This window comes from Cibotium barometz, chromosome 60, assembly GCF_041138505.1.
Source record: "Cibotium barometz isolate CiBa-2024 chromosome 60, ASM4113850v1, whole genome shotgun sequence".
Lineage (NCBI taxonomy): Eukaryota > Viridiplantae > Streptophyta > Polypodiopsida > Cyatheales > Cibotiaceae > Cibotium > Cibotium barometz.
In genome coordinates this window covers 26,084,444-26,106,668 of record NC_141105.1, presented here as the reverse complement: position 1 = coordinate 26,106,668, position 22,225 = coordinate 26,084,444, and the positions used below count along the sequence as shown (strand labels likewise).

Sequence of the window (22,225 nt, the reverse complement as noted above, 5' to 3'; positions counted from 1 at the left end):
AACAAATGAGAAATCTTTCCAATATATCTTAGATCTTCTCTTGTTGCCCTTGTGTGTGCACTTGTGTGTTGCTTGCCAAAAAAGTAGTCCCAAATAAAGCTCCCAAAATTGTCAAAAATGTGTATTGGATTTATAAGGCAACCAATCATTTGTGAGTGTGGTTCACTAAGCAATAAGGTATGCAAAATGTTGAGATAACATTATGCCATTGACAACTCATGACACTGGGACGACACAATTGGATAGCAAGAGAGTGATAATTTTACCTTAGAACTCTAAGTAATCATCAAGAAAGTCATGCACTATCCACATTAAGATCTACATCTTTGTATGACTAGCTTCTAGATGTTCTGCACCAAAATGACTAGCTTCTAGATGTTCATACAAAGATCTACATCTTTGTATGACTAGCTTCTAGATGTTATGCACCAAAATGCCTTGACATTATATCTTTGGCTCATCTACAAATGGAGACATGTTCTTTACTTTGCCCCTTTTCTAGTCACAAGGAGGAGATGCCCCTTGTTATAGTTACCGAAGGTGGGATGTTGTGACTTACCAAAACAAGTGATGATATAAACCACATTATGGATCCTAGGCTAAATGGATCCCACTTGTCATAGTTACTGAAGGTGGGATGTTGCGACTTGCCAAAACAAGTGACAATGTAAACCACATTACGGATCCTAGGCTAAATGGATTCCCTCCACAATGGCTACTTCTAGTAGAAATTGATGTCCAAAATCTCCTCTTGAATTATTTTTGTTGATGGAAGACTACCAAATCACGAGCACAACCATTAACTTTCTCTTCAACATGTCATATGATGGGTAAATGCTACAAGACCTTGATGGGTATACTATCCCCTTACAAGTCCTAACCATAATGAGATGTACCATAAAAGACACCTTCAAATGCACCTTGATGAAGAATAAAATCACTAGGATAGGCATGGATGCAATTGCAATCCCATGCCTAAAGATATTCACATGTACCTTGTGCCATAATCCTTCGAGGAAGCACTTTTGAAGCAACCTACCACCATAAGAAGGTCAAGTAATAATTGTATAGTTGAGCATAGTCCAATTAAAGAGGTAGTAGTGTCACGTAGGCTGTAACACGTGTGACCGACGGCGGCAGACCGGGGATGGCCAAAGACGTGGTCATCCAGGGTTCAATGGGAGAGGATGCCCGTGCGTAGTCATGGGCGGCCAGGCTAGTGTGGACGGCAGGCCACACACTATATAGCCTGGGGGATGAGGGGCAATCCTTTTTCTTCCTCTATGGGTGGGTGGTGAGCCAGAGGCCGTCCCCTCCTGTGGTAACGCCCGTAGTGGTGTTACTGCGATCTAATACTGGCCGGCTGTAACGCCTGTGTGACCGACGAGATAGACCGAATGGCCAAAGACGTGGCCATCCGGGGTTCAGTGGGAGAGGATGCCCGTGCGTAGTCATGGGCAGCCAGGCTAGTGTGGACGGTAGGCCACACACTACATAGCCTGGGGGATGAGGGGCAATCCTTATTCTTCCTCTATGGCTGGGTGGTGAGCTAGAGGCCATCCCCTCCTGTGGTAATGCCCGTAGTGGTGTTACGGCGATCTAACACTGGTATCAGAGCGTGAGTTTCGATTGGGTCAGGGTCCGTGTGTGACCAGGGGGACCAGAGCCCACTCAATGGTTTTCAACCATTGAGTTTTGAATGGTTTTCAACCATTCAAAACTCTTATCCTTATCCACACATTGGACAGTGTGGAGGGAGGCGGCCACAATTGAAAGGAAGAATTCTCTCTCTCTCTCTCTCTCTCTCTCTCTCTCTCTCTCTCTCTCTCTCTCTCTCTCTCTCTCTCTCTCTGTCGCACACACCAAAGCAAATTTGCAGGTAAGCATTTTTCGTTTTTCTTTTGGCGTTGAAGCTTGTCGAAAACACATTTTCATTTGGGTGTAGAGAGAGAGGTTGCCTGGTGTAGAGCAAGTGGCTGTGAAGAGAGATGCCGCTGGAGCATTGCGTCGGGTGAGTGCGGCTAGGAAAAATAACAAGCGGCTGCCTGGTGTTATCGGAGCCGGCTAGCCCACAGGCGGCCAGCCTAAACACGACCCGCCGGCTGTAAACTGCTGTTGTGCAGAGGGGGGGGGCCGAAGATCACCTAAGCGGGCGAAACCTGGTGGCCAGCCACAGGCACAACCATAGCCGACGGCCAGCCCCCACGACCAGGCACGCCACCGCCAGCTCTAACGGGCGGCCATAAACTGCTGTTGTGTAGAGGGGGGGCGAAGACCACCTAAGCGGGCGAAACCTAGTGGCCAGCCACCACAGGCGCAGCCATAACTGGCAGCCAGCCCACGACTAGGCACGCCACCGCCAGCTCTAACGGGCGGCCAGCCCTGAAGGGCAGGCGGTCGGGCAAGCGAGCGACCTGCCCACGGCCAGCGCACATCGGGCGGCCGGCCAGTCGTCCCTTTTTTTTTAACAGCGGGCGGCCAGCCAACGAATGCCACCAACACAAAAACAATTTTTTATTTTTGTTTTGTTTTTGGTTAATCAGACGGACCCTCTCTCCTGGCAGTGGAGGGATAATCCCGGAGGTAAAGGGATAATCCTAGGTGGTTCAGGCACAGGATCCCAAGGAAATTATTTTTTTATGAGTTGCAGGCACTTTTCTCTTGGATCAGAGCATCCCGGAGTAGCGACGCTTGTAGAGGCTCGCAGCGCAACACAAATCGGCAGTCGACGACAGTCGCAAGCGACCGTAAGGGGGGTGACTATTCTCTCTCCACCACTGCTCATTTTATTAGTGTTTTTTTTTAATTTCTGAGTTCTCGCATTTTTTCTTTGTGCAAGAATTAAAGATGTCTGCTAGGCGTAGTGTGTCCCCACCGCCTTCTACTTCTCTAGGGTTTTCAAGTCTCTTGTCCTCGGTCTCGCGGGTTTGACCCCGACCGAATTGTCAGGCCATATACGCCCAGTTCGGAGTGTGTTCGTCGATCACACGTGATCCGCCAGTGCCCTCCTTGTCTGTTGACCCCGCCTTAGGACCTAACGAGCCCATAGCGGCCATAATAGCAGATGACCCCTTTCTGGCCCCGATGAGCCAAATGACATGAACACTGACGTTGCCGAGGGGACCGAGGAGGACCTCTTGGAATTTGACGACGACGATTATGACTTATTGGATCCTACCAACGTCCTGACAGAGACGGAGCTCTCTAGTGGACTCTTTAAATATCTTAATGCCAAACTGAACAATATGGGTAAAGTCTAGGCTGACTTAGTCACGATGCTACAGAGCATCTCCACACAGTTAGATGCACTGACAGCCGCCTCGGCTAGTACTCCGACTCCTCGTGGTAGCCGAGCTCCTGCGGCACGGGTGAGTGTAGCCTCGCCAGTGGTTGTAGGAGTACAGGCCGATGTGTCTGTGGGGCCGTCCGTAGCGATCGTTATTAAAAGACTTAAAGCCGCCTAGTTTTGGTGGCGAGGAGAAGGAGAGAAACAAGGACTCGGTCAATATGTTTCTAGTGAAGTGGTCAGATTTGCACGCGCTGCGACAGCAGCCTAGCCGGATACAGCCCGTAGAGGCTAGCCTCTCATTAACTGGCAAAGCGTACAAGTGGTGGATGAGTTTCATCCTGCCACTTGGACGGAGTTTGAAACGATGTTTCGAAGAGAGTTTTTGCCTGTTAATGAGGCGGAGAGAAGCTGGGAGTTATGGGACAAGTGCTCGATGGAGAACAAATCCTTGACTCAATACATCTCAGACTATAGGGAGATAGTACTCAAGCTAAAGGGGATCGATGCATTCCTGACATTGCGAGGCTTTAAAAGAGGCCTCAAAGATGATTACCTTGAGTACGTAGAGCCCCTATAGCCTAAAGACTTAGCAGAGGCAATTAAGTATGCACAGATATTCGATGACATCAAGCGCCGTAGTGCGCGTGGTGGTTCGAGCAGGGCCGAGGGTAGTGAAAAGAAGAGGTCAAGACTTAAAAGAAAAGGGTTCCGCAGTGATAAACAAGGGGATAGGACGGACCAGGAAGGACAGGGTGGTCATTGGTCTAAAAAACCACGACCATCCAAGAAGAAAAGAGACATCGAAATCCAAAAGAAAGAACAGTATATTAAAGCGCAAAAGGAAAATCGCTGCTTTAATTGCAATGATGTAGGGCACACGAAGGCTGAGTGTCCAAAGCCTAAAGCCAGTACGAGTGGCAACGAGCCCAAAAAAGATGGTAAATCCTCTAGGCAGTTGCATACAATGCAGAGACTCTCTCTCAGTTCCGCAGAGTTCAGAGAGGTGAGTGTGTCATTGTGATGAGCATCACGCTTGTTCAGTGACACCAGCGATGTGGCAGTCTACTGTAGGTCCGCATGACATGGTGCGCATGTATGGCACCATAGGTGGCTGTAGAGTCACAGTTTTTATTGATGATGGAGCTAGCCACAACTTCTTGAACTACTCGTCAGTCAAGAAGTTGGGGTTGACGGAGTGATCATGAGTATACTGTTGGCCTAGCCAACGGATCTGATAAAACGGTATGGAATACCGTAGTATTGGGGGTCCCATTATCTATGCAGGACTATGAGGCTCCGCTTGACTTTCAGGTCATGCACTTAGCCAGAGCAGACGTATATCTAGGCAGGGAGTGGCTGTATGGCTTGGGCCCTAGTCTAGCTCGGAATTACTTACATAATACGCTATGTTTTGAGCATGGAGGTAGAGTCATTACCCTGCAGGGCGACCGTACTGTCCCTGTCTGCCACACCACTTATTTCCTCCATGGAGCTGTGCACCGTGGTCCGCAGAGACCAGATAGCAGAGGTATATGCTTGTTACCCTCTTTTAAATTCTGTTCTCGTAGATGAAACTGTAAATGATGTTTACGTAGACAAACAAGAAAAACAAAATAGCCTTGGACAAGACCCATTGTTTGAAAACCCTGACAAACAAGAAAAAATCCAAGGTGAAAGAGACATTAAAGATAGATACTTTAATGAATTTATTAGAGGAATTTCAAGATGTTTTTCCTAATGATTTGCCAGATGGCTTACCACCATCTAGAGAAGTAGACCATGGCATCGAAGTTACGCCAGGATCAAAACCTATAAGCAAATCTGCTTATAGATTAAGCCACTCTGAGGCACAGGAGGTGGAAAAACAATTGATGGAATATTTGAACAACGGCTTCATTCGGCCTAGTTCAAGTTCGTGGGCATCGCCTATTCTTCTGGTAAAGAAGAAAGACGGATCTATGTGGATGTGCATAGACTATAGGGCTCTTAATCAGATAACAATTAAGAACAAGTATCCGATGCCACGCATGGATGAGTTGTTTGATCAACTCTATGGATCGAGATACTTTACAAAAATAGACCTAAGATCAGGATATCATCAAGTTAGAATTAAACAAGAAGATGTTGCGAAGACAGCATTTAGGACCTGTTTCAGGCATTTTGAGTTTTTGGTTATGCCATTTGGGCTAACCAATGCTCCAGCGACGTTTATGACGCTGATGGACAGCATTTTACATCCATATCTGGGAAAATTCGTAGTAGTTTTCCTAGATGATATTCTTGTGTACAGTAAGACACAGAAAGAACACATAGAGCATTTGCATCTAGTGTTCGAGTTGTTTGCGAAAGCACAAACTATTTGCAAAGAAGAGCAAATATGAATTTTTGGAAACAGAAATTCACTACCTTGGCCATATTATATGCGCCGATGGTACGTGGATGGAGCCAGAAAAAGTAGAGGCTATTCTTAAATGGCCAGCGCCGAAGAATCTCGAGGAACTGCAGATTTTTCTTGGCATGTCTGTAGACGTCACAAACTAGCTTGGTGATGCAGTAAGTCGTTTTGTGACGTCTGTAAATCGCATATCGAAACATAGTCGTGTTGGTACTCAGAATTTGTGGAATAGGTGGTCTGAGCACGCCAGAAGGACATAGTCGTGTTCATACTCTGAGCATGCCATCACAAACGGAATCGCTAAAAAAGTCTGTTTGTGAAAATCAACCTCCGATCCTCTAACTTTTTTCTCTGGAGCATCTGAAACTTGATGCAAAATATCAAGTTTTGTGGTAGAGTTGGAGCTTTGATAAGCTCAAGGTGACCGTAGCCGCTGCACCTATTTTGATTATTGTCGATCCAAATGAGCCCGTTTGTTTTGGAAACAGACGCTAGTAATGAGGCCATTGGGGCCGTACTTATGCAAAGGGGACGCCCAATTGCATGAGTAAAAAGTTAGATCGTGCGCAGCGTAACTACTCGGCTTACGAGCGAGAGTTACTAGCGATAGTTCATGCACTGAAAAAGTGGAGACACTATTTATATGGTGCTACTTTTGAGGTCCGGACGGACCATGAAAGTCTGAAATGGCTTTCATGTCAAAATGAACTAAAGGGTAGAAAAGCTCGGTGGACGGAGATTCTACAGGAGTTTGACCTTCAGATACGTTACCAGAAAGGTAAGTATAATGTGGTGGCGCAGATGCACTTAGTCGCATGCCACAGATTAATGAACTTAGTTTCACAGTCTTCAAGAATGATTTCTTGGAGTCACTACGTGGTTTATGTGAGCACGATCCATCTTTTACAGAGGTCTGTACGCAATTCTTCACAGACGCAACCACCTCCCTTGTTGGCACGTATTGCTAGTCCGGAGAGACTGGCCGAAGGTGCAATGGGAAGGGAAGCGAGAGTTAGTCCGGAGACACTAGCCATGTCTTCTGGGTATAGTTTGGAGCCGGAGAGCTCTGACGTAGGCCCTTCATCACCTTTGATTGCCACGGCTTCAAAGGGGGGTGATAAACTTCGTCGGGGGGAGAAATATGCTAATTACTCCATTGACAGTGGGTACTTACTCTACAAGGGTAGAGTATGTGTACCAACTATTGGTGACTTTTGGGCCCAAAGTCTTAAAGAAAGTCATGATAGTCCAAGTGCGGGTCATCCCGGGATTCAGAAAACCTATGTACTAGTAAAAAGACAGTTTTATTGGCCTAGTTTGTTTAAGGACGTCCAGACTTATGTGCTGAAATGCAATAAGTGCCAGGTCAATAAACACGAACGTCTTAAGGTTGGAGGACTACTCCATCCGCTGGAGATTCCTCAAGGGAAATGGGAAAGCATTTCCATGGATTTCATTACCGGTGAGGGAATGACTCGGTGTGGGTGGTAGTGGACAGGTTAACTAAAATGGCAAAGTTTATCGCCATGAAGAAAACTGTTAAAATGCCAGAGTTGGCAAAACTCTTTATTGAACATCTCTACAAGCTATATGGCCTGCCCGCAGATATAGTGTCGGATAGTGATAGAAAGTTCAACAGTCATTTTTGGAGGGAAGTCTTCAAAAAGTTGGATACTACTCTAAGTATGAGTACGGCGGATCATCTGGAGTCTGATGGTCAAACTAAAAGAGTTAACCAAATTCTAGAGGATATGTTGCGTTCTTATGTTAGTAAGAAGCAATCTAATTGGGAAGAGTACTTGCCCTTATTGGAGTTTGCCTATAACAACTCCAAACACTGAGCGACGACTGGATTTACACCATTCATGTTAATGTATGGATTCCAGCCGAGATCTCCGATGGCTGTAGGCCTAGAAAAGGAAAAGATTCAATCTGTTAAGGATTTCCTTGAAGATATGAATGATATGCTCAGAGCCGCACGTGAGAGCATTCGTAGCGCTCAGGATCGCGCTAAAACTTATGCGGATAAAGGACGTAGAAAGGTGACCTTTGCAGAAGGTGACTTTGTATTTCTCAAGGTTCCTGCGCAGTCAGAAACCATGAAAACGGGAAGTGTGATAAACTTTCTCCGAGATATTATGGTCCTTTTAAAATCCTTAATAAGAAGATTGGGGACGTAGCATATAAACTTGAGTTACCGGAGAGTTCTCAAGTCCATCCTGTCTGCCATGTCAGTAAAGTGAAGAAATCAGTTCACGGGTTAGAGAACGCAGTTTCTCCAGAGATTTTGGTGGACTTGATAGAACCACCAAAGAGACCACATGAACCTGAAAAGATTCTAGAGTATCGTGACAGACAAACCCGACATAAAGTGTACCAGGAGGTACTTGTTAAATGGACAGATAGGGATGAGGAGGTAGCTACCTGGGAACGTCGTAGTGCAATTTCCAAGAGGTTTTCCCAGTTTGTTTTCGAGGACGAAAACTCTTCTTAAGGGGGGGGTAATGTCACGTAGGTTGTAACGCCTGTGAGACCGACGGCGGCAGACCGGATGGCCAAAGACGTGGCCATCCGGGGTTCAGTGGGAGAGGACGCTCGTGTGTAGTCATGGGCGACCAGGCTAGTGTGGATGGCAGGCCATAGACTATATAGCCTGGGGGATGAGGGGCAATCCTTATTCTTCCTCTATGGCTGGGTGGTGAGCCAGAGGCCGCCGTCCCCTCTTGTGGTAACGCCCATAGTGGTGTTACGACGATCTAACAAGTAGCCTACAAGTAAAATAGGAGCATGCTACAGACCTTAAAGAAAGTCCATGCACTATTTAGCCTATAAGTGAAGTAGGGTAGCTCATAGGCATTGAGTTGGGCCCCTAATATTCTACCAGCTCGACTACATGCCTGACGGGGGTAGCTTGTGTGAGCCAATGGATTATTCCACCTTCCCAACACAAGCCCACAAGTGAAGTAGGAGCATGCTATAGACCTTAAAGAGAGCCCATGTACTATTTTCACTCTATCTATAAGATACTTGCAAGCTTGAAATGAGAGACATGCTTGCAACCTAGACATGATTCCACCTTCATACAAGGGGGTCGGATACTTCTAGCCTAAGGAATGCCTCCTTGTCACCAATTACAAGGGGCCTTAACTTCACATTAAAGAACACTTCCATTATTTCATTCATCTCCTTCTCCTTCACCATATGCCCTTCTTTGTGTTAGTGCAGGGAGAATGATGCATCTTGCTCCAAGCGGGACATTGAAGCCACGCCTTGTGTAAACCGCTATGTAATTTGCTCAATTGAACAAAGTATCGAGGTTGCAAGCTCACATCTTTCCGATGTTTGGTGTCAAAATTTTACAAAGTCCTTGCTCTCAAAATCCATGCAACATTTATAGAAGCTCCAAAACAACATCAATAAGAAGCCTTATTAAGTCTAGTTTCAAACGCCTCAATTGTAACTTAAATCTCCCATACTTCTATTCATCAGGGTATGTGTGTAAAGAGCCGTTTGTCTTGTGAAATTCCTGTAACAAGTAATGGGCAGGGAGATTTGGAAACACCCTTAGGAATATGCCAAAGTAATGTGTAAAGGTGATCAAAGTTGGGAGCTAGAGCTACCATGTTCATGTATGTGTATATAATGTTCTTCCTTGTTGCATTCGTATAATGTTCTAAAAAAAGGGAGGAGCTGTAATCGTATGTTGGGGCGCCGTTGAAAGGGTGAGTGTAGGTAAAGGCGATGATTTGGAGGGGGCTATGTACATGCGACAGTGTGTGAGATCCCACAACCCTCTGTAAAAGCAACCTTCCTGTACTGAAACCCTAACCCTCATCATTCACCATGTCTGCTGCTAACGCCAACAGCAACCTCCCTCGACGCATTATCAAGGTAAGCTTTTCCTTCCTCCCCGCCTCCCTCCTCCTCTTCCTTTTTGGGTAGCATTTGATGCGCTTGCGAGCTCTAATTGTGGTCCGAAAACGGCATTTGTTCCTCATTTAGCAATCTCCGGCCTCTTCTTCTTGCTTTCGCTGCGTGCAAATGCTCATGTATCTTTCCTTTTCAGGAAACACAACGGCTGCTGAGTGAGCCAGGTATGGTAATAGAACTATGTGTGTGTAGTGTTGGATCTGCAAGTATAAGGTTAGCTTATATTCTTGATGTCTGCCTGTACATAGCCCCTGGGATCAGTGCGTCTCCCTCTGAAGATAATCTCCGCTACTTCAATGTGATGATCCTTGGTCCTGCCCAGTCTGCATATGAAGGTACATGATCATAAACAAAAGAAGAATTCCTCTAATATGAGCCTGCCTGATATATACATATATACATATATATACATATATATACATATACATATATATGTATATATACATACATACATACATACATACATACATACATACATATATATATATATATATATATATATATATACACACACACACATAATGTATTAGACAAAGTACATACCATCAAGACCATGTCAGTCGTAAGCTAAATCCATGGTCTAGCACAGAGAGAGAGAGAGAGAGAGAGAGAGAGAGAGAGAGAGAGAGAGAGAAAGAATTGGATCATAGTAATAAAGCAATTTTTTTCTTGTAGCCAGTGAGCTATTCTCATAAGAAAAAAGTATACATTTCTTTTACCTTTCTTTTACAAAGGCAGGCCAAAAAAGCTCAGTTCTTAAAGGGGATGGGTATTCTCAATGATAAAGCTTCTCACGGTATCATATTATCTATGCATGGATACTGTGGTTGCAGGGGGAGTTTTCAAGCTTGAGCTTTTCTTGCCTGAAGAGTATCCAATGGCTGCACCAAAGGTAGTGCCTGCCTGTCAATTTTATATCTAGTAGAAGCTGTGAGTTAGGGTGCTTCCATTTTATTCTCATTTACATACAACGCATTACCTTGGCTGTTTGGTGGGACAGTTCACTATTGTCTTCTTGGCTGTGTAGCAAATGTACTTGGTCGAATTTTATTTTCAAAATGTTATAGATAAAGGGCCAGAAGATTGAGAAAAGGATCATATGTTAAAGTTAGGTTTGAGACCTTAGTCTTGTGAACGCCTTCTTATGGTAAGAACCAAGATAGCTAGGGACTGTCATTTCCTCTCCTCCACGTTAAAAGCAGTTGAATTTCATGATCTCTCAATAAGTCCAAGAGTGGAAGGTTGACCCAAAGGTCAAGAATTCACAAAATTATATTGCTGGAGCAGAGGAGGAGATTGCCATCTACAGAGAAGGGAGTTTTTAGTGGCGGTCAATCTGCGTGGACCTTTCTGTAAGAATGGTGAGGATGTAGTATCGGCTGCTTTGCAACCTCAGTGTTGCTATTGGGTTAGGGAGGGTGGCCACAGCAGCCACTTCCACAGACGAGGGTGTAATAGAATCAATGGAGGTAGAAGATGTAGGGTGGGGAGTTGCCACAGTGGTGTGTAGAGTGGCCATAGTAGGTGCCATGATTGGACTTTTCTCTTGTATAGGTGCTGCAAAATATATGTGAGAGGGGAGCATTGATAAAAGCTACAGGCAGAGTAAAATATCTCTTTTATGCTAACAAGAAAGATGTATATGTGATGCTGAAGGGAAAGAGCAGGGAAGGAACAAGGTTTGCACTGGTTGGAGTGATTTGGAGCTTGCCTGTGGCCATGGCTTCTCAAGGAAGGATGTGAAAGGGGATATATTGGAGAAGAAGATAGAGAATTTGGTGGAAAAGTGCACTAGTGTATTTCAAGGGGATTGTTTCAGCTAGCAACCAGTGTGTGTGTGTCATGAAAAATGATTTTTTCCTCGTTAACTGTGAGTGCAGGAAGAGAATATCCTGCCCAGGTATTGCTAGGAAACTGGAATAGATTGGTAAGAAGTTGGGGGGTAAAGCATAAAGCCTTAAAGGGCTAGAAGGATGATTGCTTGTGGGTTCATGTAATTCAATGAAAGTGTGGTACAAAGTTTCATGTGTTGGTGGCATAGTCATCAAAATGCCCCACTGGAATGAGAACAACAATCTTCAAACTGTTTTGAAAACGACAAAAATAATGATGCGAATGCCATGTTAGAAGCTTAGTTGTGTTCCATGAATATGCACACGGACATGAGCAAGGTCAAGTTGATTAATGTGCAAGGTTGCAGCACAAGAAAGAGAGTTGGCTGAGGTACACTACAGTGGCAATGGCACATGTGCGCTACGATGATGCTGCAGGCAACTTTATTGACATCCATTAAGCTTGGCCTTAGGAAAATAATGGATGTCAATAAAGTTGCCTGCATCAACATTGTAGCGCACATGTGCCATTGCCATTGTAGTGTACCTTCAACCAACTCTTTCTTGTGCTGCAACCTTGCACATTAATCAAATTTACCTTGCTCATGTCTCATGGAACACAACTAACCTTCTAACATGGCATTGGCATCCATTAAGAGTTCCATGAATATGCACACGGACATGAGCAAGGTTGCAGCACAAGAAAGAGTTGGCTGAAGGTACACTGCAGTGGCAATGGCACATGTGCACTACAATGATGTTGTAGGCAACTTTATTGACATCCATTATTTTCCTAAGGCCAAGCTTAATTTGGCGTGGCCTTCTAAATAGTATGGCCCTTCTCAACTTGCCAACCAATGATTTCCAATGCTGTCGTCACAATGCTTGGAAAACGTTGGTTGACAATTTGGAATGCATGTCTCAATGAGTTTGGCAACAGCTCATCTCGGGTCAAAATGTTAAGAACTGGGTTGGGACCTTGCCACTGCCAAGTTTTGACAACTGTGGTTGGTGGCTATATATTAGAATGGTTCTTTCTCCTTATTTCTCTAGCTCTGTCCATCCGCTTCAATTTTTTTGCCAGGGTTGGAATGCAAACCTTAGTGTTTTGCAAAGGTGGATCGTTCATCAGGCAGGTTTGAGCTTGAAGGGTGTATAAAATAGTTTTTTTTGGTTATTTGTGAGACTTTAGTTGTGATGAGGCAACCTCTGATGGGAGCGGAGGAGGTTGTTAGGAGATGTGAAGACCATGGGGTTGCTGTTCGTGTGCCACGGCTATTGTGGTCTAGAGAGTGGAAGGAGATGGGGTTAAAGATGTGCATTATCAGGGGAGGTTTGGAGGCTGTTAAAAGGCAAGGTGAGTAGATTGGTACTAAGGAGGCCAAGGCAGGAGGTGGCAGCAAGGTATTATCTACTTGGAGCTAATCCTCAAATTAGCGGGCCTAATCCAGTAGGGTTAGGGGGCCGTGGGATTAGGAGATAGTAGGTAGATAAAGAGGGCTAAGGTTCATAATTAATAGAACTAGGCTATTGGCTATCTGTAGAAGGTTAGCTATTTATAGGGGCATTTATCACTATGTAAGTGATGTCTTGGGTTATTATTTGGTAGTCAGTCGGTGCGCTTCTGATGGGTATGTGCATAGACCAGAGTTTCTACTCTCGCCGTGGACATGGCAGATCACATATAGTCTTGGCGAGGGTCCCTGAGGGCAAGCAGTGGTGGTATGGGACGCTAGTGCTGAGTGATTGGCATGTATCTGCGTAGGGGTTAAAGATGTGCATTACCAGGGGAGGTTTGGAGGCTGTTAAAGGCAAGGTGAGTAGATTGGTACTAAGGAGGCCAAGGCGGGAGGTGGCAGCAAGGTGTTATCTACAGTAGGGTTAGGGGGCCGTGGGATTAGGAGATAGTAGGTAGATAAAGAGGGCTAAGGTTCATAATTAATAGAACTAGGCTATTGGCTATCTGTAGAAGATTAGCTATTTATAGGGGCTAAATAGGGGCATTTATCACTATGTAAGTGATGTCTTGGGTTATTATTTGGAAGTCAATCATGCGGTGCACTTCTGATGGGTATGTGCATAGACCAGAGTTTCTACTCTTGCCGTGGACATGGCAGATCACATATAGTCTTGCCGAGGGTCCCTGAGGGCAAGCAGTGGTGGTATGGGACGCTAGTGCTGATTGATTGGCATGTATCTGCGTAGGGGTTAAAGATGTGCATTACCAAGGGAGGTTTGGAGGTTGTTAAAGGCAAGGTGAGTAGATTGGTACTAAGGAGGCCAAGGCATGAAGGAGGGGGAGGTGGCAGCAAGGTGTTATCTACTTGGAGCTAATCCTCAAATTAGCGGGCCTAATCCAATAGGGTTAGGGGGTTGTGGGATTAGGAGATAGTAGATAGATAAAGGGGGCTAAGGTTCATAATTAATAGAACTAGGCTATTGGCTATTTGTAGAAGGTTAGCTATTTATAGGGGCTAAATAGGGGCATTTATCACTATGTAAGTGATGTCTTGGGTTATTATTTGGTAGTCAGTCATGCGGTGACTTCTGATGGGTATGTGCATAGACCAAAGTTTCTACTCTTGCCGTGGACATGGCAGATCACATATAGTCTTGTCAAGGGCCCTTGAGGGCAAGCACTGGTGGTATGGGACGCTAGTGCGGATTGATTGGCATGTATCTGCGTAGTGGAACTTAGCCCATGGTTCAGTGTTGGATCTAAGTCTTGATCCCATGGTTCGGGGTTGGATCTTAGTGCTGATCCTATGGTTGGGTGGTGAGCTTGCTTGCACCCCTTTTATTTGGTTTCTCTTATCTTGTGTTGGATTGTGTTTACGAGATCTTGGTTAGACAGGCTTGGTTGGCCTCTTACACTTGGTATCAGAGCGACCTAAAGTTTAAACACAGAGTCTACAGAGTTTTGCGTGTCTTTCATGGTTTATTTCGCGTCGGGATTCTCATGTATTTCTCTCAGCACCATAGTTGTTTTTGTCTCGTCAGATGTATGCTTTCTATGTGGTTACTGCTAGGTGGTTGTATGTGGATTCTGAAGGGGGAGGGGGGGGGGACAGGGAGACTTAAGGAGATGTGCAGAAGCTATATGGAACCCTTATTTGTCTCTGGTGTAGACCCTCTGAAGGGTTGCGTTTCAGGTGATACGACACCCTTAGGAAAACATGTGGGCAAGGGCATAGGTCGTAGAGGTCTGGATATGCAGCCAGAGGCTGTTAACGGCCTGCTTGCAGAGTACACGTGTGACAGCAGATGGTTACATGCACAGAAAAGCAAGGGACTGTTTGGTGCAGAGAAGCATGGCTGTTTGGCGCAACACAACAGTGGTTGTTTGGCGCAGCAAAGAAGGGGAGTAGGACCAGAGGCAGCCAGCAGAGATGAGTTCAGAGCAGAGACGACCAGCAGCGATGAGGTCAGCAACTGCTGTGCGCTATCAGAGCAGGTTGCCAGGATGATGCTATGTGCTGGCAGAAAGCAGGCATCAGAGTTTTCACCTTCTAAATATGACACTAGCCTATAAAATAGAGCTCATAGTACCTATCAAACCATCAAACAGTGATTCTTTCTTACGTTTGGCATGGGACAAAACATCGAGGAGCAGAATTTGCAGCTCTCTTTTTATACACAGAGCTCGGGAAGGCTTGGGTAAGTGGTTTTACGCGACGGTCTCAGATTTCACCCACAGTTGTGTAGTTTTCCCCTTGCTTTTCTGAAAATTCAGAATCGGCACATGTCAATCTTCCTTTCTTTTTGCAGTAACAGAGATACACCCTTGTTTGCGACACCCCAGCCTTAACTGATGATTTATTGGATCATGAGCTGAAACGGGAAGATATAGGGGCAGATGTTGGGGAGTCTGGCCGCGATACTGAGCTTGGCCACCATACCATATTGGTGTAGAGGAGGAGATAATTGTGGTGGAGAAGGCTTATTTTGATAGCGAGATGCAGAAACTTGAGTAGAGGTCTCTGCCCTAAGGAACCAAGGTAGTGAGATGGCTAATCTCAGAAACTCCGAGCGGAGGTCTTTGCCCTAAGGAACCAGGGTAGTGAGATGGCTAATGTTTGACTGGAGATTACTGTATTGCAGCAGCAGATCACTATTATGCAAAGGGTGGTGGTGAATACTGCTGCACCTACGGGGGCATATTTCAACAGCTACATTCTTCACCCTAGAGGTCTTTTTGGGAGAGAACAAGGAGAGAAGCCAGGTGCATTGTTGAATAGGTGGAATGTCCATTTTGAATTCTATCCTCTGCACTACGCTCAGAAGATTCAGATGGTGTAGGGCCTCGTGAAAGGGAAAGCCTTGTTGTGGTGGAGAGAGCTTCGGAACAAGTCTACTGCTTGGACTAGTTTCAAGCAAATGTTTAGGGATGAGGTCCTCCGGGCGGAGGATGAGTGGCGTGGTATCTAGATTTACAGAGCTGGATACCATGTCAAAAGACCATGTCTTTTGACACCTATTTGCACAAGTTTAGAGAGTTGCAGGCGAAGGCGATGCATATGGACGCGGTCACCTTGCTTGGTTTTTTTTTGGGAGGAGGGGGATTGTCCCCAGATCATAAGCTTTAGGGGAGGAACCACAATTGCAAAACACTTGAGGATGCTATTCGCTTTGCAAAGATTTATGAAGAAACATCTGTCGGCAATAGTAAGAAGAGTGCTTCTTGGGACCAGATTCCAAACATAAACGGAAGTTTAGGTTTGTGAAGGCTTCCACAACCCATAATCAGACTGAGACTTCGGGTTAATCCAATTCCAAGAAGACTCAGAGGACCAAGTAGAGTCTTCAGAACATTCAGGAGGGTTGATGCTTTACTTGTGGGCAGATAGACCAGGAAAGGGAGCTGCCCTCAAGCACAGAAAAAGCAGAAGCCTAAGAGAGCTCACTTGACTAAGATTTTTGGTAACCCTAAGATTACTTCCGTTCATACAGTTCTTGCATGGATTGTAACTTTAGTATGACAGTTTTTGGGCTCAATAATCTCATACATATGTATGGATCAGTGTTGGAAAAAATTGTACACATCCTATTTGATCTTAGTAGTACTCATAATTTTATTATGCCAAATTGGTGCAGAAATTGGGAGTGGAGGCCCGGCCAGGTGATCATGTCTACCATGTGAACCTTGTGCCAATGCATGGATAGATTTAGAACAGATGTATGATCCAACTACCTATATCTATCCAGAGTTATTTTCCATGGTTTACCGCCCGGTTGGTCGGTTGACCATAGAATCGAGTTGATTCCAGGGTCTCAGCCTGTGAATATTGCACCTTACGGGATGAGCCAACGGGAATAGGATAAGTCTGATAAGATTGCTTGATGGTTATTGGAATATCTTAGGATGGGACATATTCAACATAGTTAATCATCTTGGGAAGTTTCAGTGCTTTTGAAGCGTAAAAAAGACGAAGCTTGGAGGATGTGTGTCAACTATAAAAAGTCGAACAAAGCTATAGTCAAGAATAGATACTCCCTTCCTAGAGCGAACAATCTGATTTTGATAGCGCCAGGGAGCCAAGTATTTTACGATGATTGATCTTTGTCAATGTTATGATCAGCCGAGGAAGATGTCTTTAAGACAGGTTTTTGAACGAGATATGGTCGTTATGAGTTTCTCGTATTACCTTTTGGGCTCATGAATGCTCCTACTACTTTTCAGTAGATGATGAACGTTCTCTTTTGGGATGGTTTGGGGAAATTCCTTGTGGTATACTTAGATAATATTTTGATATATAGCCATTCTTTGGAGGAGCATGTAGAGCACCTGAGGCACGTCTTGGGGATTCTAAGGCGTGAACGATTGTATGCAAAAATCTCTAGTGTGAATTCTTTTGCAAAGAAATCACATATCTAGGTCATCAGATTTCCGGAGATGGGATGAGCATAGTCTTAAGCGGATATAGATTGGCTGGTATCTCAGACTGTCAAACATGTTTGTTCGTTTTTAGAATTCACTGTCTTTCTTAAGAAGTCAACGAGGGAGTATTTAGACACAACCACTCCTCTCTCTAACCTCCTTAAAGGATGTGGATGAAAGTCTTAACGCTCCTATTACCTGGGATGAGAGGCTTGATGAGGCTTTTAAAAATCAAGGTAATGGTGAGAGATGCACCAGTTCTAGCCATACCAGGTCCTTTCAAACCATTCGTGGTTGAGAGAGATGCTAGCGATTTTGCGATTGGGGTTGCCTTATTCTAGGAGGGCCAACTTGTGGCTTCTTAAAGTAAAAAGCTTGATGATACCTAGGCTAGATGGCATACTCAAGAGAAAGAGTTATATGTGGTTATTCACACATTGAAAATTTGGAGACATTACTTGGATGGATCCAAATTTGTTGTCTTGACCGACCATGAGTCGATCGAGTATTTTTGTAATAGATCGGAGTTAAGGGGGAAGAAGGTGCATTGGGAGAGTTGATGCATGATTTTGGTGTATAGGAAGGGTAGCTTGAACATGGTTGTAGATGCATTGAGTCAAATTGGGGAGGTGAATCTTTTGAGTTTCACCGAGATTTAGGCTGACCTTTATGATTCCTTGAGAGGGCTATGTGAGACCGATGGATATTTTGGTTGGTTTTGGCATAGTGAGTGATAAGGACTCAAAGTTTTCCAGACACTTCTGGCCGCTATAGCTGTCTTCCAGAAATTGGAGACCAAGCTGCGTTTGAGTTCCTTTGATTATGTTGTCTTCCAGAAATTGGAGACCAAGCTGAGTTTGAGTTTCTTTGATTATCCTTAGTCTGACGGGCAGACAGAGAGGGTGAATCAGGTTTTGGAGGATGTGCTTCATGCATGTCTCTAAGAGACCATCAGACTAGGAGAGGTACATAAAAGTTTGCCCATAAAAGTGCTAAGCATGCGGCCACTAGTTACAATCCGTTTATGCTGATGTACGGATATCAACCTAGATCTTCGATAGCTATGGGACTTAAGGGTATTTAGAATGACATGGCTGGGGTTTTCTTAGTAGATATGCAGTAGATGCTATATCTAGAGCGAGCACGGCTTTATGTTGATAGTAGACAACGTTTGCTGAGGGAGTTATTGGAGGGAATGCTGGTGTATTTGCGAATACCTAAGAGTTTAGGGACGTTACTGACGAGGAAGTTTGGGAAGTTATCCCTAGGTACTATGGACCTTTTTAGATCCTTAAAAAGATTGCACAGGTAGCCTATAAACTAGAATTGCCTCAGAATGTGAAAGTTCATCCAGTCTTTCATGTGAAAGTTATCCCCCATGTTCCTGGATTCATCTAGGTATATAAGTTTTTCATGTCAATAGACATGAAAGAGATGTTGGGAGCGTAGGTTAGCATTGTGACTCCTCTAGAGCTTGTTGGGGTTGATGACTTGTCCTATGTTCCACATGAACTGGAAGCTGTGATAGCTTTTAGGCAAAGGCAACTTAAAAATAAGTTGATCCTTGAGTGTAATAGGGCAAAGGAGGACTCCACTCGGGAGACACTTGCTACTATACGGCATAGGTTTCTCGGTTTTCTTTCTTAGACAGATTTTGTTTCCAAGAGTGGAAATGTTTGAGAAAGGGAAGTATGTTATGTACCTGGAGCTAATTCTCCGATTAGCAAGCCTAATCCAACATGGTTAGGGGGCCGTGTGATTAAGAGATAGCAGGCAGATACAGAGGACTAGGGTTCATAATTAATAAAACTAGGCTACTGGCTATCTATAGCAGGTAAGTTATTTATAGCGGCACTTATTACTATATAAGTGATGCCTTGGGTTATTATTTGGTAGTCGGTCGTGGGTGCACTTCTGATGGGTTTGTGCTTGGACCAGAGTTTCTACCCCTGGCGTGGACATGGCAGATCACAAACAGTCTTGTTGAGGGCTCTTGTGGGCAGGCACTCGTGGTATGGGACGCCAGTGCTAATTGGCATGTATCTGTGGAGTGGAACCTTAGCCCCTAGCTTTGGGGTGGATCAAAGTACTGATCCCACGGTTGGGTGGTGAGCTTGCTTGCATCCCTTTTATTTGGTTTCTCTAATCTTGTGTTGGATTGTGTTTAGGAGATCTTGGTTAGATAGGCCTGGGAGGCCTCTTACACAAGGGCTCATGAAGAATGGCTGTTTAGAAGCAGAGGAAGGTGAGTGGGGAAGTGACGATGGGTTCAAGGTAGTAGGAAGGAGGTTTGGGCTGTACAAATGTGGTGCGAGGGTGGGTGAGAAAGGGGTTAAAGGTCTGAAGTATAGTGTTGGAAGAAGGGGAGAGAGCATTGTTCACTCTTATTCTCACTTGAGAGTAAGTCCCTTTTGGTTGGTTTCTCTAATCTTGTGTTCGACTGTGTTTAGGAGATCTTGGTTAGACAAGCCTGGGAGGCCTCTTACACAAGGGTTCATGAAGAATGGCTGCTTTAGAAGCAGAGGCAAGAGACGGCTGTTGTCCAAGTAAAGGTGAGTGGGGAAGTGACGATGGGTTCAAGGTAGTAGGAAGGAGGTTTTCCTTCAGAGGGGTGTACAAATGTGGCGCGAGGGTGGGTGAGAAAGGGGTTAAAGGTTTTCCTTCAAAGGGGGTGTACAAATGTGGCGCGAGGGTGGGTGAGAAAGGGGTTAAAGGTCTGAAGTATAGTGTTGGAAGAAGGGGAGAGAGCATTGTTCACTCTTATTCTCACTTGAGAATAAGTCCCTTTTGGTTGGTTTCTCTAATCTTGTGTTCGACTGTGTTTAGGAGATCTTGGTTAGACAGGCCTGGGAGGCCTCTTACACAAGGGCTCATGAAGAATGGCTGCTTTAGAAGCAGAGGCAAGAGACGGCTGTTGTCCAAGTAAAGGTGAGTGGGGAAGTGACCATGGGTTCAAGGTAGTAGGAAGGAGGTTTTCCTTCAGAGGGGGTGTACAAATGTGGCGCGAGGGTGGGTGAGAAAGGGGTTAAAGGTCTGAAGTATAGTGTTGGAAGAAGGGGAGAGAGCATTGTTCACTCTTATTCTCACTTGAGAATAAGTCCCTTTTGTTTGGTTTCTCTAATCTTGTGTTCGACTGTGTTTAGGAGATCTTGGTTGGACAGGCCTGGAAGGCCTCTTTCACAAGGGCTCATGAAGAATGGCTGCTTTAGAAGCAGAGGCAAGAGACGGCAGTTGTCCAAGTAAAGGTGAGTGGGGAAGTAACGATGGGTTCAAGGTAGTAGGAAGGAGGTTTCCCTTCAGAGGGGGTGTACGAATGTGGCGTGAGGGTGGGTGAGAAAGGGGTTAAAGGTCTGAAGTATAGTGTTGGAAGAAGGGGAGAGAGCATTGTTCACTCTTATTCTCACTTGAGAATAAGTCCCTTTTGTTCTTAGTTGAGAACAAATCTGATTTGAACCTGCATTTGAACTGTAGGTGCGGTTTTTGACGAAGATTTATCATCCAAATATTGACAAGGTATGCCATGTTTTTTCCATGTAATATTACTTGAGCTGAATGGATGCGTTAAGATTTTAATGGTTTAGCTAGCTCTAGCTGATGGTCCTACACTCAATTAATAGAAAAGTTGGATTTTCATTGTAGAGATGAATTAATTGCTAGGACTGTGGACATCATCTTTGTTCTTATGTGCAGCTGGGCCGTATTTGTTTAGATATTTTGAAAGACAAATGGAGTCCTGCTCTTCAAATTCGCACTGTTCTTTTGAGGTCGGTACATCCCTTGACTGTTTCTATGAAAAAACTGCTACACAATCTACCGTTGAGGCGTATAGGCTGTTTTCGAGGACTGCATGGAAAACTACCCATGCATGTCCTGGAGGCATACTTGGAAAGCTACACGTCCAAGAAGTTCCCTTTCGTGTTTATGAGAACCTAGATACTGAATTACAATAGCTTTTACTGCAGTATTCAGGCTCTTCTGAGTGCCCCGAATCCAGATGACCCCCTTTCAGAAAATATAGCCAAACATTGGAAGACCAATGAAGTGGAGGCTGTAGAAACAGGTGACTTCGTTGAAGTTTGGTTGCCTGTGAAGTTATTGAAAGCCTTCTGTTTTTGTACTATGATGATTCTAGGTTCAATGAAGCTCAGATGGTTTGAATTTTAAGGAGAGACAAGAAATAACTGCTCTGCATGTCCACTTTTGAAGGTGCGTGTGCACCTTTGGACTCTCATGTGTTGCAGCTTTGACACCATTCTCGCATGTGCAGCCATGGAATGGACACGATTATACGCAACTGGAGTTTGACGAATGGTGGTTTCAAAGCATTTATCACTTCATGGAAGAAAATTATATAATGTGGTTGGTCATTTGTGTTGAGCTCCTTATACAGAGAGACAAAGCTTCATGTGTGAGGCAACTGGTGGAGTTGGCCCATGTAAAGTAAAAATAAACCCGGTTGATTACATAGTTATCGTATGTTTTGGCTTGGTACCCAGGTATAGCTAGTGGACATAGGGGTATGGCATTATTTCATACTTTTTCTGAGCTACTTTTCTGTGGACTGGGCTTTTGTCGTAATGTGTTTGTTGTGGTGTAAAAAGGATTGTGTTTTTTCTAAATATAAATCTCTACAAAAGAACTTGACATCTCCAGTTTACTTGATTTACATTTTGATTTGAATTGAGGTGGATAAACATATCATGCAGTCCATGCTTCAAAAAGAGTAGAGCATTCACTGAGAGAGCTCTCTCTCTGGCTAATAATTAGACAAAACATACATTAGCCAATTAGAAATGAGAAAATCCAAGGTTTTGATTTGCCCGCAGACAAATCTAGGCGCAGATCTCTTTTGAATACTTCTTTCATTCATTGGGTTTTGCAATTTGTTTGGATTATGATAC

At 44.6% G+C, this 22,225-nt stretch overlaps 1 protein-coding gene across 3 annotated transcripts; it reads left to right on the top strand.

The window, feature by feature from the left end:
- Positions 1-9,350: 9,350 nt before the first annotated feature.
- Positions 9,351-21,972, top strand: LOC147605174 (ubiquitin-conjugating enzyme E2 36-like). 3 transcript variants are annotated; one of them, XM_086793765.1, is made up of 8 exons: positions 9,351-9,575; positions 9,751-9,778; positions 9,863-9,949; positions 10,448-10,506; positions 20,796-20,837; positions 21,015-21,088; positions 21,287-21,384; positions 21,592-21,972. In XM_086793765.1, exons 1-8 carry the CDS (start codon positions 9,528-9,530, stop codon positions 21,627-21,629), a joined length of 474 nt encoding a protein of 157 aa, XP_086649891.1. In that variant the 5' UTR covers positions 9,351-9,527; the 3' UTR covers positions 21,630-21,972. The 3 variants fall into 3 exon arrangements, with proteins under 3 accessions (XP_086649891.1, XP_086649892.1, XP_086649893.1); XM_086793766.1 differs by lacking the exon at positions 20,796-20,837 and having other exon boundaries at positions 9,352-9,575; XM_086793767.1 differs by lacking the exons at positions 20,796-20,837; positions 21,015-21,088; positions 21,287-21,384 and having other exon boundaries at positions 9,352-9,575.
- The last annotated feature ends 253 nt before the right edge of the window (positions 21,973-22,225 follow it).

What these genes read in the sequence shown, in the direction of transcription:
- LOC147605174 (XM_086793765.1), top strand. Translation starts at nt 9,528, where the DNA reads ATGTCTGCTGCTAACGCCAACAGCAACCTCCCTCGACGCATTATCAAG. An exon ending in TGCCCAGTCTGCATATGAAG is followed by an intron (nt 9,950 to 10,447) that starts GTACATGATCAT and finishes CTGTGGTTGCAG; the next exon opens with GGGGAGTTTTCAAGCTTGAG. An exon ending in AGTGGAGGCTGTAGAAACAG is followed by an intron (nt 21,385 to 21,591) that starts GTGACTTCGTTG and finishes TCGCATGTGCAG; the next exon opens with CCATGGAATGGACACGATTA.